At 42.3% G+C, this 15,907-nt stretch overlaps 2 protein-coding genes across 2 annotated transcripts; one reads left to right on the forward strand and one right to left on the reverse strand.

Annotated features, from left to right (window-relative positions):
• The first annotated feature begins 1,271 nt into the window (after positions 1-1,271).
• slc25a23b (solute carrier family 25 member 23b) lies at positions 1,272-9,844 on the forward strand. Its single transcript, XM_062451032.1, has 10 exons — positions 1,272-2,179; positions 5,402-5,525; positions 5,826-5,913; positions 6,186-6,297; positions 6,602-6,760; positions 7,035-7,187; positions 7,849-7,962; positions 8,101-8,268; positions 8,704-8,854; positions 9,072-9,844. The coding sequence occupies exons 1-10, from the start codon at positions 1,970-1,972 to the stop codon at positions 9,251-9,253; spliced, it is 1,461 nt and encodes a 486-aa protein (XP_062307016.1). The 5' UTR covers positions 1,272-1,969; the 3' UTR covers positions 9,254-9,844.
• Positions 9,845-13,168: 3,324 nt separating this feature from the next.
• LOC134011468 (zinc finger protein 271-like) lies at positions 13,169-15,644 on the reverse strand. Its single transcript, XM_062451033.1, has one exon. The coding sequence runs from the start codon at positions 15,239-15,241 to the stop codon at positions 14,144-14,146; it is 1,098 nt and encodes a 365-aa protein (XP_062307017.1). The 5' UTR covers positions 15,242-15,644; the 3' UTR covers positions 13,169-14,143.
• Positions 15,645-15,907: the final 263 nt, after the last annotated feature.

Below are 15,907 nucleotides of genomic sequence, written 5' to 3' on the forward strand. Positions count from 1 at the left end.
AAGGGAAAAATAGTTTCCACTCACATTCTTCTCCTCTGGGTCCAATCAGGCGTGAGGTTTGTCTGTCATGCTTGTAGGGAACAGCCTGTGACAACCATGCATTGCCAGAGCCTCAGGATAAGGTCCTGATAGGGTTGGAGTGCATCTCAATAGTTTAAAAGTGTTTTATTCCCTTGGAGTTTGCTTCACAACAAATGTATATGAAATTATATTGAATGAGGTAAAGTAAATAAATAACGTGTGTGTGGTTGTGTATAGCGGCTATGACTGCACAACCTCATCAGCCTAAACTGATATGTTAAGTCAAGTCTTGTGTTTCAAGGCCGACGCCAACCTACTTTCTTTGAATGTGTTCCCTCCATTCACTTCCACGCTGCCAGGACAGACAGAGGGCGAGGGCCCTGCGGAAGGGATCAGCAAGGATTTGAGGAGTAGCAGCTGCAGACGGTCACAGTTGTTTCTTAGGTGATGCATTGTGTGTGTGTGTGTGTGTGGGGGTGTGTGTGTGATCTGTCAGATCATTCTCAGATTTGTTTTTAAAAGTTGTGTTCTTAAATACAACTGAATAGGCCCTACTGTAGGCCGACCCTAAACTAACCCGCTCCCACCGTCTCGCTCCGTAATCTCTTTCTCATATCCTTTGGTTGCTGAGCGAGCGGTTTCCATTCATCACAGTACGGTACCCGCGTCACGGCACGCAAACCTAATTACAGCTCTATTAATATCCAATAAGAAGCTATTAGTGACTTAAGTTCAATGGGGACAGTCCTCATTTCGAGCAAGACATAAACATTTATTAATGATGTGTCCTATGTTATATATACACAGTGTATGTAAATATATAGGCCCTATATATCATGATGACATATTAACAATTATAATCCAAATCGCCATTATTATTACTAACTAATTTACTACTTTAGTGTAAATAAACTAAAAGTCATAGCCTAACTCATTAATTTACGAAGTATCCCTCATTGTGTCAAATACATTAAAATAATACTCAAAACCAGACCAGCTGTGGAGGAACGTCAAATAAGAGAATTTGAGTGACGAATTGGAATAGACAACATTTCGCTTTCTCTCTGACTATAGGCTTTCTCTCTGACTATAGGCTACCTGTCTCTTTATCCAATAGAAAGCCTGGCCTGGTCGCTCATGAAATGTGCTGCATAATGTTGGTTTGTCTGTATACGCGCTGTGCCTGCACCAGCTCGACAATACTGATGGGAGGTGTTACGATCTGGAAGTGGGGGAGGAAGGAATGACAGTCTATTGGTGCATTTATTTTTTACACTATTTAAGCGCTCTGGGCATATGAGGAAGAACTTCCTATCAAAATAACTTTCAAATTAAAAGTAATTACTCACATACATACCGAACTGAATAACGCACATAATTACGGCATCCCCATACACGCGCACAAGCAGTTTAACGAATCGCACGTAAAATGCGGTAAATTTGCACGGACGCCGGGAGACGATGCTCTGTAGCTTTATCTGACCTATCGAGAAATATCCAATCCCGTGCCATGACGAAAACTCTAATTCATTGGAATTAGTAGGCTACATGGATTTCTACGGACCAATGTCACGGCACATGTAACAGATACAGGGGTTGATATCAGGCACGAGAGCTCATTTCGGCTAGGCTACATCTCATTCGTAGCCTAGATAAATTCGGTTTCTGCATGATCATTTACACCGGTACCCGCAACAAGACCAGCTGATCCCCTACGAGGCAACTAGTTAGCCTGCCATATAGGCTACTACTCCAGTGCAGCAGTCGGCTTCACTGACCGTGGGTCCAAGAGCTGGAAAATACCATTGCTGGTTTTCCGGTGTTGTGGAAACTAATTCTGACATAATTTAACTTTTCTAACCACGAATTCTGACGCCTGGACGTGTGTTCCAATAACGCCTGTGTTAGGATTGTCTTTACAAGAAGACTGTGAAATCATCATATTCACATGGGCGAAGCCAGGGCTCGGTTCTGCTTTGGCTGGACCCGAACTCACTGTCAAGACAACGGTGCGCTTTTAGAACCTGAGAGAGAGCGGGAGATACAATATGCTGAATTATTTGACCAGTTGGACCTCAATAAAGACGGGAGGGTCGACTTTAACGAGTTACGAATCGGACTTGCTGCCAGGGGGTTACTTCTGAGTGACGCGGAGGAGGTAAACAGCGTTTTAAAGAAATGTTACAGTAGCTCTTTAACCAATGTGCACCTATACTTTACCATGTGTGTAGGCTATGTGTGTGAAAGAGCGATGGTGTAAGTGGACCTCTGGAGCCTGGATTCAAATCAGCTTTTGACATCAGATCAAATCGAGAGGTCGTGATCATGGGACAACATTATCATAACTGTACAAGTTAGAGATGTATTGTCTGCGTTACTTCGTCTCTAAAGGACCTGAGCAAGTCCCCGAAGGTTTAGTCTATCCGGTGTCTCAGTGCTCTAGACCTATTTTGAATGTGATGTCATTACAGCGGCAGTCTGTAATGACATCTGCGGAGTTGTCTGCGGAAGGAATTTATCTAAGGATATTTAGAGATCCACTTGCTCTTTGAAGGGCAAATCAACTCAATTAAAAATGCATCTGACCCATTTAAAACGTGAGCTCTCCCACATCACAACAAAATACTGACCAAAGCATCTTCGAAATGCAGGACTGTCCTAGTTTAGCGCAGGAAACGTACAGTTTCTTGGATAAATATTTTAGCTGGCTGTAAATCAAGCCTGTTGCACCAGTGACCCATTCGGGCTTCAACGTGGGTCTCCCGCTCAACCTGGAGTAGCCTACCAGCACTGGGGAACCGGTCTATTCAATGCTGATGAAGACTGACATATATGAGCACAGCTCTTGTGTAGTAGACTTTGTCTCACCTCCCTAAGTTTGCTAACGCAGGTTATTCTGTATGCAGTGACCCAAAGCAACCTAAACCCCACAGGGAACACCAATTATTCGCATGCTTTGAAAAGCTTTTGCCTCACCCGTAGATCAGAAGTTATAGAAGTCTAGTAAGGAAAATTACAACGTTTTAGACATTGTAATTTATATAGCCGACGGTTAACAAATGTTAAACTGAAATATATAAATAAAACAAATTGGCCACAAATGTAATGAGGGTTGTGCAATCTCTGAAAACAATTGTCTTTTGTCCCCTGCCATGGACAAACTCCATTTAAATAAAAAGTTTCATGTAGCTTCATTCTATGAAAAGAAAGCTCCCTAGGCTACAGACAGAACCAACCTTGCTCAACAGTCCTGGAAATTCTCTCTCTCTCTTGCTCTCTCTCTCTCTCTCTCTCTCTCTCTCTCTCTCTCTCTCTATCTCTATCTCTCGCTCTCGCTCTTTCTCTCTGTGTCGGTCTCCTACTGTCACATATACACATGTACAGGACCATGCTACTTCTAGATAGAGAATCACCCTTTGAAGTAGATTACAGAGTACAGAAAACTCACAATCTTTATGACTTGCCAGTGTAGAGTTGTCCAGCACATGTAACACACAGGGGTCCAGGGGTTTGACGAGGAGATAAGATCTATTATTGTTTAACAGTTTTTATGTTTTCATCCTTTTTTACATATTTTGACACTGATCAAACATGATATATGGGGTTGTTCCAATTCAGCTGGGTTTATGTGAGAATATGGAAAAATTAATCTGACAAAGCTAACTTGTCAGATTGCCAAACTGTAAATAAGCGTGGCTGAAATACTCCACACTGTACTTCTTCTCAGTACAGATCTTGTACTGGTTCATGTTGTACTATGAACTGACTGAACATGCGATAAGCCAATGTGAGCAGGTGAAATTGTACTACCTCCATTGCATCTTTGTCTTTCCTCAGCCACTCTATTTGTGTGAGCATGTGTTGTAATGTTCCTACGCACTATAGTGTCCCTGCTAAGAGAGTTAGCCTAGTTGATGAATGACTACAGAATCCGCCAGTGCTTTATTGTTTTATAGTCTACCACTCTCAGTTATCACGAAGGGATGAATGTATGTTTGATGTTTGAACAATATTTTCATTACTGTAATGGGCCGTCTGGTCAGTTTAGCACAGTTGAAAGGTCAAACTTCGGTGCTAACATTTCACCAGATGTCCATCTACTCTTACATAATCGTATACTGTGGTCAATGTGTCAGATTTTGTTTTTTCGTACTCATTTGGCCATATCTTTATATTGTATCATGCACAGTCATGGCCTTAGCTTAGCCGCCACGCTCATATTTTAGTGTCTTTAGCTTTCCATGGTTTTTAGAAACAAATGTTGAGCTTGGTAGCATAGCTCGTTTCAGGTACAACAGCAGCTTGGCTTAGCATTACCATGTGCAGCTGGGGCTGTCCTCAAGCTGTCCTTAGGGAGACAGAGATGTCCTGTGGCGACATCAGTCATCAGACCCATGCTTAAATAGATGCTCTGATTGTGTTGGTGTCTCAGTGGACTACCACCATCTGCCAGGTTTAAAGATATACTGCATAGAAACAGCTATGCTCATTACCTGCATGTGTAGTTCCTAGCACTTATCTAAGAGGTGGTATTGAGTGAAGAAATTAATTTACTTATGCGCCAGTTTGCTCTCTTGAACAGTGAGGGATTTTGAGGATTTGATGGTAATTTCAAGTTGCTGTGGCTTATTCAGCAACAAGGCAAGTTTCATAATAAGGAATGATGACCTTAATTTTTTTGTGTGTGTGCGTGTACGTGTGTGCGTGCATGCTGTGTGTGTGTGTTATGTATGTGCGTGTATGTGCATGTGTGCGTGCATATGTGTGTGAGTTTGTGTAAATCATGTGCCTTGGTTCAGGTAGTCAGATTACTGTAGCACTTGATTGTTCCTGGAGATTGGCTGGGCAGTGAGTGAAGCGGATTATAAAGGAGCTCTATTAGTCAGTGTTGACTCAATTTCTATCTCTCTCTCTCTCTCTCTCTCTCTCTCTCTCTCTCTCTCTCTCTCTCTCTCTCTCTCTCTCTCTCTCTCTCTCTCTCTCTCTCTCTCTCTCTCTCTCTCTCTCTCTCTCTCTCTCTCTCTCTCTCTCTCTCTCTCTCTCTCTCTCTCTCTCTCTCTCTCTCTCTCTCTCTCTCTCTTGATATATATCTCTCTCTCCTTCTCTCTCCATTTCTTTGTCCTCTGTCTTATTTGCTCACCCACCACATAGTAGAGGGTGAGCAGTAGACCAAAAAACGTAGAATCCAAATACTATACTGGATCTTAAATATGATTATAATAACGATCCTTTCTCCTTCTCCTCCCTGGGCTCCTTCTTGATCCCTCACAACAACAACCCCCCATCACCCTCACCCCCTTTTGTCTCTTGTACCATTTCCCACCCTCTCGCCCTCCTCAACCTGCCCTCACCCCCAACCACCACCGGCTTGTCCCTGCAGATAGTGCGTGAGAGCGACACCAACCACGATGGCTTGTTGGACTTGGAGGAGTTCTCTCAGTACCTGCGGGCCCACGAGAGAGAACTGCGGCTCATGTTCCATAAACTGGACCGCAACAACGATGGTGTGCATGTCACTACACCATGCACGCACGCACGCTCGCTCACACACACTCTCTCACTCACACACACGAATACACACATACAAAGACATATAAAGTACTACTTACGCACACACACACATATATACTTACGGTACATTGAAACTCACACACACATTATGTACACAGTTGCATCAATTGGAGCTGTCCCTGCATGATCGATTTGGCATGTTATTGTACATCCTTTACACAGCCATGTACTGTACATCAGTAACTGGTGTGTCATGAAACTTGCACATGTACGGTTGTGTCTCGTGTTTGTAGGACACATCGATGTGGGCGAGATTCAGCAATCACTGAATAACCTAGGAGTGAAAGTCTCAATGGAGCAAGCATCCAGAATCCTTCAGAGGTATGTGATTGTTTGTGTTTTGAAGTCAATCCTATTTTGTGTGTATGTGCATGTATTTGACTCTCTCTCTCTCTTCTCTCTCTCTCTCCTCTCTCTCTCTCTCTCTCTCTCTCTCTCTCTCTCTCTCTCTCTCTCTCTCTCTCATCTCTCTCTCTCTCTCTCTCTCTCTCTCTCTCTCTCTCTCTCTCTCTCTCTCTCTCTCATCTCTCTCTCTCTCTCTCTCTCTCTCTCTCTCTCTTTCTTTCCCTCTGTGTGTGTGGGATGTCTCACAGCATGGACAGGGATGGCAACAGGACCATTGACTGGAACGAGTGGCGAGATCACTTCCTATTCAACCCCCTACACAACATGGAAGACATAGCCCACTACTGGAAACATTCACATGTTAGTGTTGCCTGTCCATCTCTGCACCCCCTACACAAATCACAGATCTATAGAGGTACAGGCCACTTTTGGATAAACTGTACGATGCATATTTCTTGACATTCTGGCAAATAAATAAGCAAGAGTTTCAAATGAATGAACGTTTTACATTTTCCAAGATCAGGAAGGTTTTACAAGGCTAACCATCTTGTACTACAGTAAACAATATTTAAAGTCTGTGTTTCCATCAACAGATAGGTACAGAATATACTGTATTATAGTTTTCTTGTTGTGATCCAGACCTGTTCTCCTTGCTGTTTTCCAGATGTTTGACATTGGGGAGCACCTGACCATTCCAGATGAGTTTTCTGAGCGGGAACGGCGGTCAGGGCTGGTATGGAGGCAGCTGGTTGCCGGGGCGATGGCCGGAGCGGTGTCAAGGACTGGGACTGCGCCACTTGACCGGCTTAAAGTTTTCCTACAGGTGAGAGGTCAGATTTTACAAGGCTACACCCATGTAGTGTGGACATACATGTATAATTGAATTAGTATGGGTAAATCAAGCCATGGGTTTTTACATTGTTTACACATTGTGTCCACCTTTGTGCTTGTAATGTCTTAAACATCCCTACGTTTTCATGTGTATTTTCCCCTATTAGCATAGATTATTTTAGTTTAACATGGCATCCGTTTTTTGCTCGCATTAGCAAGTCCACTTTGTTTCGCATGTAAGCACAGCTAACATCTTGTACACGCAGGTGCATGGCTCCAGCTCGCGAGGGATCAACATATGGACGGGCCTGAAGGGGATGGTCCAGGAAGGGGGTGTGCGAGCCCTCTGGAGGGGCAACGGCATCAACGTGCTCAAAATAGCCCCCGAGTCAGCCATCAAGTTCATGGCCTACGAACAGGTTAGTCTACGAGACTGTATATTTCCCGGCTTTGATCTCACCTGACCTTAAACTAGTACTTTCCTTTAAACCCTAGTTTCCTTGAGGCAACCACTGATCTAGCACAGATAGATTGCCAAATACGACAGGGTTATGTAACAACGCTTTTATCTATCCAGGCTTCTCAGATTAGGAATGATTTAAAGGAAAAGGGTTCGTGTTTTTCCTCTCTAACGTACTTGGTAAAGCCCTGCCTGGAAAAGTACCAAGGGGCAACTCTCATTCGTCTATGACTAATCGTCGGGTATGATATAAAGACTTGCAATTATTAAACACAGGAACGGAAAACACAGGCAAGCTCTCTGGCTCACACACCCTGACACACCCCATCTCTCTACATGTTGTGTCTCTGACTGTTCTTCCCCACCCCAGTGTTGCTCACTTATTCCCCGTCTCCCCTTCACTCCTCCTGCCTGTCTTCCTCTCCCACACCATCTCTTTCTTTCTCTTCTGGTACTCCCATTCCATCTCTCTGTGTCTCACTTTCTATCCCTCTCCCACGTCATGTGCTCTCTGCCCACATTGTCTACCCCCCTGTTCCCACCACGCTGTTTTCCCCCTCTTCTGGTATTCTTCGACCATCTCTCTCCCTCTCTGTCTTCCTCTCGTCTTTCCACCATAGATCAAGTGGTTTATTCGTGGTAGTAAGGAAGGGGCCAGTCTGCGGGTACAGGAAAGGTTCCTAGCTGGTTCTCTGGCCGGAGCCACTGCCCAAACCATCATCTACCCTATGGAGGTTTGTGTGTGTGTGTGTGTCCAAGTGTGTTTGTGGATGTGTAAAGTTGTAAGTTTTAAGAGTGCACATATCAAACCTCTCTCTGTTAATGCTTAACTTCACTGTCGTTTTCCCCATCGGTCCTCCTCCCCCTTCCAGGTCTTGAAGACTCGTCTGACCCTCAGGAAGACTGGACAGTACTCAGGCATGGCTGACTGTGCCAAGCAGATCCTAAGAAAGGAGGGGGTACGAGCCTTCTACAGAGGCTACGTACCCAACACACTGGGAATCATCCCCTACGCTGGCATAGACCTGGCTGTCTATGAGGTGTGTGTGACAGAGAGAGAGAGAGAGAGAGAGAGAGAGAGAGAGAGAGGGCGAAAGAGGGAGACCGAATGACAAAGAGAGATATTTGTGTGTGCAGTTGTGATGGTTGCCAGCTGTGTCTGACAATCTGGACAAGCTTTAAGAGTAATTTATCAATGCCCTGTAACTTGTCCTTGGGGAATCTGTTATGAGTAAATAACTGCATTGTTCTAAACGTCCTACCTCCTAAAATATTATAGGAAAGACATTGGATGCCTGAGTTTTTTTTTTCAATTATAGGCAATTAATTAACTGTCCCACCATTGACTAATCTTCCTCTTTTATTTATCCTTCTCCAATTCCTCCCTCTCTATCTCATCTGCCGTATTTCCCCACACCTCCCTCTTCTTCTCCCCTGCCACCCCCTCCCCCTTTTTTTCGCTCCTCCCTCTGCAGACCTTGAAGAACACCTGGCTCCAGAGGTACAGTATAGGCTCAGCTGACCCTGGTGTGCTGGTGCTGCTGGGCTGTGGAACTGTGTCCAGCACCTGTGGCCAGCTGGCCTCCTACCCTCTGGCCCTGATCAGGACACGCATGCAGGCCCAGGGTAAGGCTCCGGGGCGATGAATGGGGAGTTGAGAGGGGAATGGAGATGGAGACAGAGAACAAAGAGATGGATGTTAGTTGTAGTGGAGTTAGGATGTTGTCGTGGAAAGTGAGGGCTGAGGAACACATTATGAACATACACTGCTGAAAAAAAAGAAATGTCTCTTGTTCGCTTTCTGTCTTTTCACGCTCTCACTTTTTGTTTTTCTCTCTGACAGCAACAACTGAGGGAGAACCCAAGCTGTCCATGGTTGGTCAGTTCAAACACATCATGTCACATGAAGGGGTACCTGGGCTCTATCGGGGCATCGCCCCTAACTTCCTGAAAGTCATTCCTGCTGTCAGCATCTCCTATGTGGTATACGAACACATGAAGAAAGCCCTGGGTGTGGGCTCGTAGACAAAGACGTGAGAAAGTGTGGAGTTGAGAAAAGGAGAGGGAGAATCTGATTAAAGCAGTTTAGTAGCAGGTTGGCATTAAGACCGTCAGGAAACACAAGATAAGACTATGATATAGCCATATAGGGTAGGTATGGTGAACGGAAGCCACCATCTTGCCGTATTTAGATACAGTAAGCACCCCATACCTAAGTATTCTTATCTCTCAGCCAATCCCATTAAAGTAAGTGAAGATCCAGGGATTTAATTACACTGACCTGAGGTCTGCAGAGGAGAAAATGATGCGTCAGAGGTAGCTTAGAGACGAGAGAAAGAGAGAGAGGGAGAGGGGAAAGAGAGTTTCAAAAGACTGAAGAATCTGGGCCATTCCATCTCTCTGCAGCCCCCTCCTTCCCCCATATTGTCTGTTTTCTATGTATGCCCCATCACCGTACACTGTATGTTTTGCATCAACCCAAAAAGCAGAGCACAGTCTGTTCCATAGACAGTCTTCTCTGTTTCCATGAATTCTAGTACACTGTAAATGGAGAACAAATGATAGAAATACATTTCTAATTTAACAGTGGCAGATTCACGTTGACAATTGATTGATTTAAGCTATTGAGTGAGGCTGTGCCCAGTCCAGTTCTCAATGTGTTTAATTGTTTAAACTCCTCCAAGCCAAAGTTCCCCTTTGTTATTTCATCCATTAAGACATGTATTGTCAAATGAGATTAGGAATAACTCTACTTACAGAATGTTTATCTTGTGCACAAAAAAAGAGAAACTCTTGAAAGCATTTTGGCACAAACTATTTCATGTTTCAATGTAAAGGCCACAAATGTGTATTTTTGTAATTGTCCATTCCATGTTTTTTCAAGAGCTACAGAACCTTTATCCTGTAGGTTCCTATCCAGGCCTTCTACACTGAGCCATGATGCAAGTCAATTTGCACTTTTTGGAAGATGTGAATGTATAACTCAAAGTGGCACTTATACTGTACACACGCACAGCTTTGTGGGCTGCTGTGAAGTTGCACACAGATCTAGGATCAGCTTCCTCCCCACAAACCCCAACCTCTACCATACAGGAGGAGAACACAACACTAAACCCAAATCAGGAACCAGGGGGAACTTCACCCTGGTTCTTTATTGCAAGAGCTTTGCAAAAACGACTTTGGTAATATACTTAAGCTCCATACCTGCAGCCCTGTGATGGCTCTTTTAAATGTACAAGAACACAATAATGCTCTGTGCGGGTCCATAGAGGTGTATGGACCAGCTACAATATAACACCAGAGCAAACCAATAATTGATGATCTCATTGTGGGTGTGGCGGGAGGAAACAAATTAACATTATGCACACCGCAAGTGTAGATCTGGATATGTGTTCATTTAAAATGAGGAATGTAGTGTACGTTTATTATCATTCATCTGACACCTTTATTAAGGGTAGTGAGAATGTGCTTAGAGTAGTTATTTTCTATGTAATTTGTGTTACAAAATAGAAACATTATGGAGCTGTCATTAATTGGTTTGTTCAACCCACTTTACATGCACCCTTAGAAACTAGTATCTTTGTTTTTCTCTTGATACCACTCTGTTCCGTAGGCATATTTAATTATTCTTTTGGTATTGCACCGAATAATGATTGTTTACTAAAGCGTATTAGATCAGACTAGAATCCAAAACGGTGTAGTGAACCTAAATCAAATAAATAATTTGTGTCCGTTTTGTCAGTTCTGAAGTAAGTATGTCATATTTTCAAAACTATTCCTTTAGCTTGCCCTAAATCACCATGAAGATGACGTTCAATCTTGTATTTTGTGTTTACAGGAAAAAATTATTATGCAAATCATAGCATTAACATTGTTTTTCTACCCAACAAGGCCCTTACATTCGGGTATCTGAATTTAATCAGTACAAGATGATTTGTAATTATTTCATGTTTAGAACTTAAAAGAAAGAAGAAAGTCAATGGACTGTCAGACTGCAGCTATACTGTTATGTACTGGACATGGCATGATGCACAGTAGCAGATGCTGTTCTACTGAGTGTATCATGCATGCATGTACTATCTTAGGGCCAGGTGACTGAACCGTCCTCCTGGTATTTCCTATCAAATGTTCATTTGTGAATATTCGAAGGCATTTGTTTTTCTAACTTTTAACCAATTTCACCAACTCTTTTTCTGAACCTTGATATGTAAGATGACAGATTGGACATACTGTATATTGAATTAATACATTTAACAGGGATAATTTTACATACTGTTATAGCCACAGCCCCAATGAAGGATGGACAGAATTTTTTTTTTTTTTAGTTGAATCTGAAATCTCATGATGCTAGTATTTCTGGTCCTGCCATACAATTTGGGGTGTTTTTCCACTCATATTATAGATAAGAAAGGTTGAGGAACTCAACAGAATGATATTTGATATTTAAAGTGAAATTTTACTATGGTACTATATTGATATGCTTTTAAATCCCTCCTTCTTAAACAGAGAAACATATGCCCATAGTATTGGGGTTAGAGGCCTTGTGAATCAACTTATCCCCGGCATGATGAACGCATGTATTTTTGTAACATTTGATGTAAACAGAATACTGCTGTGAATATGCATCCTGCTTTGCCTTTCATATTTTTGCATACTTTTACAGCCTTTAGAGAATGATATTCACAGAACATTTATTTTTATGAAAGTTAAGAGAAACAATAATGTTTCTGCTCTGACAGATGCTCTACATTTTAGATTTGGACATCAGTTGAAATCCATCTTGTGTCTACACATTACAATAACAGTAAATTGAATTATCTCACCCTCAAGATGAGAGTTCTGTCAACTTTAACAGCTGAATGACCCATGCTCTCTCTCAGTGTGTCTGAATACTATTTTGTTGTTATTATTTTTACCCCATCAAGGGGCTTTATAATTTTCAACATACTGTATAGCTGTCATTTATTTAACTATATTTACTGTATATTAAAAACTCTTTATATAATTGTTTTTTAATTGGGGGGGGGGGGGGGTAGCGGGGAGCTAAGTGCGTTCAGTAATGCTGCTACACTTGCCCATGAACTGGCTTTGTTTATCAACGTGCTTATTAATGTTTTCCATTATTAAAACATATCTATTTTTCATACTGTTATTAATGATTGACAACATAAGAAAGCATGCAGGTATGATCAAAGTTATGTTCTAGCTTTATTTCCTACATAATGTGTGGTATTGTATCTTTAAAGGTTGTGTTTTTTCCCATAGAGGGTTACTTGAATATAGATATTTTTATTCTGAGAGGATCTCCTCTGGACTCCAGATTGGCACACTAACCACAGTGACTACTCACCCATGGCACTGAATGCAAGTGCTTTTCTAAGTACTATGGTCCATTATTGCTTCTTAAATTCAGAAATGATTTATTGTGAATTTGCAAGGTATGATGTGAAATTGGGATGATTTCAACCTACTGTGAAGGCAATGCACAAATATTTGCAAGAAATGCTTCTCTAACTGGGCTAAAGTGATAAGTAATTTTTACACATAACGATGCCGTCTTAGATTATTGAATGAAATAATGCAAGCAATCTTGTATGACTGTACTCCGTATATATGAATAAATAAATAGAATGTGTCCTTATGGTGTACATACAGTAGTTTCAGACTCTGCAATTCTGACTTTCAACAGAATAAATGTATTTTGAGTCATGTTCAGATATTTATTTACTAAATGTACTGTAAAACTAAAACTGGCACCCAAAATAGACTGGATAGATCATGTTGTGTGGACAGATGGTAGATATGTATAGAGGACCAAACCTGCCATAGTTAGAAATGAATGAATTAATAAATAAATGCCCACATTCATTCATTTAGACAGAAATAAATGAATACATGTCTTAATGAATGCACAATTGTCAATCAATAGTTACTTATAACTTACATGTATTTGGTTATGTATTCATTCATTTATGTATTTCTTTATTCATTCATTCATTCTTCCCAATATGATAATGAGGTCAGCTGCCGAAACGATCGCTCCAGAGCACGAGCCAATCGCGGCGCTTCGCAGCCCGTGTGGCCTGTCCAATTTGATAACATGGGCGCCGAAAGGAATAAGGCTGCGCTTCCAGGCACTTCGCAGCTAATCGCGGCACTTTGCAGCCAGTGTGTCCCAGGCGTCAGTCTGGACAGTCTGGAACTGTCACAAAACAACAAAGATACAGAAAGTATCTCAGACAACTTTATTTGTGTATCACTTTTCAAATCCATTTTACAAAAGGCTTTACATTTACCAACAAAGCTAAAAGTACTTCAATATAGAGTAAATATTGACAGATTCAACATATTCAGTCAGTATTGTCTGAAATATATTCAGTATAGTCTTGAAAAACAATACCAAATGATAACTTGGTGAGACACACAGTAACCGTCTTCATCAGAACCACCAAGCCTGGTGAGTTCTGATGAGTTTAGAACAACCCACATGTTCCTGTAGAGCTCTTATCACAACATCACCAGACTATTTTAACCAACACAAACAGAACAACAAAAGATGGAAAATTCCAATTGCTTGAATCATATTGCTTCAGAACAGAAAGGTGTCAGCAAGTGTTTACCAAGATTCTACCCTGTCTGACAACTTCCCTTCCATCATTACAGGGGTAGAGTATCTTTCCTGTCCTGTCATGTTGGACTGTAGATCTGGTGTTACTGCATGTGCTGTCCCAGTAGGTGTAAGCCAGTAGTTCTTCCAGCTGAGGGTCATACAGAAGTTCTCTCAGGTGGTGACTGCTGGCACAACTTGTCCCCAGACATCACTGCTTTGTTTTGTTTTCTATTGTGGATATGCAGGTGACTCTTCAGATTGCCATTTGTTTGACATGAAAAGTCACAGTGTGGCCAGCTGTAGGGCTACTCTCCGGTGTGGATCCTGCTGTGAACTGTTAATTGCCCTCTCTGTCTAAAGGTTTTATCACAGAGATCACAGCTGTAGGGCTTCTCTCCAGTGTGGATCCTGCGATGAACTTTTAAGTTGTTAGCCTGGCTAAAGGTTTTACCACAGATGTCACAGCTGTAGGGCTTCTCTCCAGTGTGGATCCTGCTGTGAAATCTGAAACCAGAAGCGTCTCTAAAGGTTTTACCACAGAGGTAACAGCTGTAGGGCTTCTCTCCAGTGTGGATTCTGCGGTGAACTGTGAATTTCACTCTCTGTCTAAAGGTTTTATCACAGAGGTCACAGCTGTAGGGCTTCTCTCCAGTGTGGATTCTGCGGTGAACTGTGAATTCCCCTCTCTGTTTAAAGGTTTTATCACAAAGGTCACAGCTGTAGGGCTTCTCTCCAGTGTGGATTCTGCAGTGAACTGTGAATTCCCCTCTCCGTCTAAAGGTTTGACCACAGAGGTCACAGCTGTAGGGCTTCTCTCCAGTGTGGATTCTGCGGTGAGATCTTAAACTGCAAGCCTGGCTAAAGGTTTGACCACAGAGGTCACATCTAAAGGGCTTCTCTCCAGTGTGGATCCTGCGGTGAACTGTGAATTCCCCTCTCTGTCTAAAGGTTTTACTACAAAGGTCACAGCTGTAGGGCTTCTCTCCAGTGTGGATCCTGCGGTGAACTGTGAATTCCCCTCTCTGCCTAAAGGTTTTACTACAAAGGTCACAGCTGTAGGGCTTCTCTCCAGTGTGGATCCTGCTGTGATCTCTGAAACTGGAAGCATGACTAAAGGTTTGACCACAGAGGTCACAGCTGTAGGGCTTCTCTCCTGTGTGGATCCTGCTGTGAACTCTTAAATGGGCAGCCTGGCTAAAGGTTTGACCACAGAGGTCACAACTGTATGGCTTCTCTCCGGTATGGATCCTGCTGTGATTTCTGAAACTGGAAGCATGGCTAAAGGTTTTACCACAGAGGTCACAGCTGTAGGGCTTCTCTCCAGTGTGGATCACCATGTGCTGCTTGAGGCTACTGGATGAGGAAAGGCTCTTCCCACAGGTGTCACACTGATGTGTCTCCATAACTCAGGTCTCTTTGTTCTCTGTCTGGTCTCTCAGGATCCTGTCTGGTATCTAGTCTCTGGAAGCTTGTTTTTCTCTGGTTGAGTCTCTCTGTAGTCTTTCTGCTGTTCTCTGGAAGAAGTCTCCCACTGTCTAGTCCCACGATCAAGTATGAATGGCCAACAGAGGATCTGGAGAAAACAGTTCCAAGTTAGTGAACATTCAGACTTTACATATAAAGGACATATTTTGTCCGTCATAATGTCTACTATGCATATGTAATGTTGATCATTTGGTGAGGAGTGTTTCTCTCAGGTGTATTTTGTCAGGAGAAACAACACTGTGGTGACAACTTCATGGCCGGCAAACAACTCCTCTTTAGTCATTTACAGTAATAATAAACTTACAAAATAAAAATAGACAATATGATTACACAATAAGTATTACACGCAAATTAACAATGCGTCAATGACTTTAAATTGCAGCTGCTAAGTTTTAAATAATAATAATATAGGATACTCTATTGTGCGTAGTAGGCCAAAATAATACAAAACAACAGTAGCTAAGCATTTTCCCGTAGCCTAACTGCCATCTAAAATGGACAAAATGAAATTCCGAACCTATTTCTCAGGTTTTGCAGGTACCAGCATTAAGGATATGGAATAATCAAACCAACGATTAATGTGT

The sequence above is a fragment of the Osmerus eperlanus genome, chromosome 2 (assembly GCF_963692335.1).
Source record: "Osmerus eperlanus chromosome 2, fOsmEpe2.1, whole genome shotgun sequence".
Taxonomy (NCBI): Eukaryota; Metazoa; Chordata; class Actinopteri; order Osmeriformes; family Osmeridae; genus Osmerus; species Osmerus eperlanus.

Coding starts and splice junctions, on each gene's coding strand:
- LOC134011468 (XM_062451033.1), bottom strand. CDS start 15,241: ATGGAGACACATCAGTGTGACACCTGTGGGAAGAGCCTTTCCTCATCC.
- slc25a23b (XM_062451032.1), top strand. CDS start 1,970: ATGGGCGAAGCCAGGGCTCGGTTCTGCTTTGGCTGGACCCGAACTCAC. Junction 5,526..5,825: donor ACTGGACCGCAACAACGATG/GTGTGCATGTCA, acceptor TCGTGTTTGTAG/GACACATCGATGTGGGCGAG. Junction 5,914..6,185: donor GCATCCAGAATCCTTCAGAG/GTATGTGATTGT, acceptor GATGTCTCACAG/CATGGACAGGGATGGCAACA.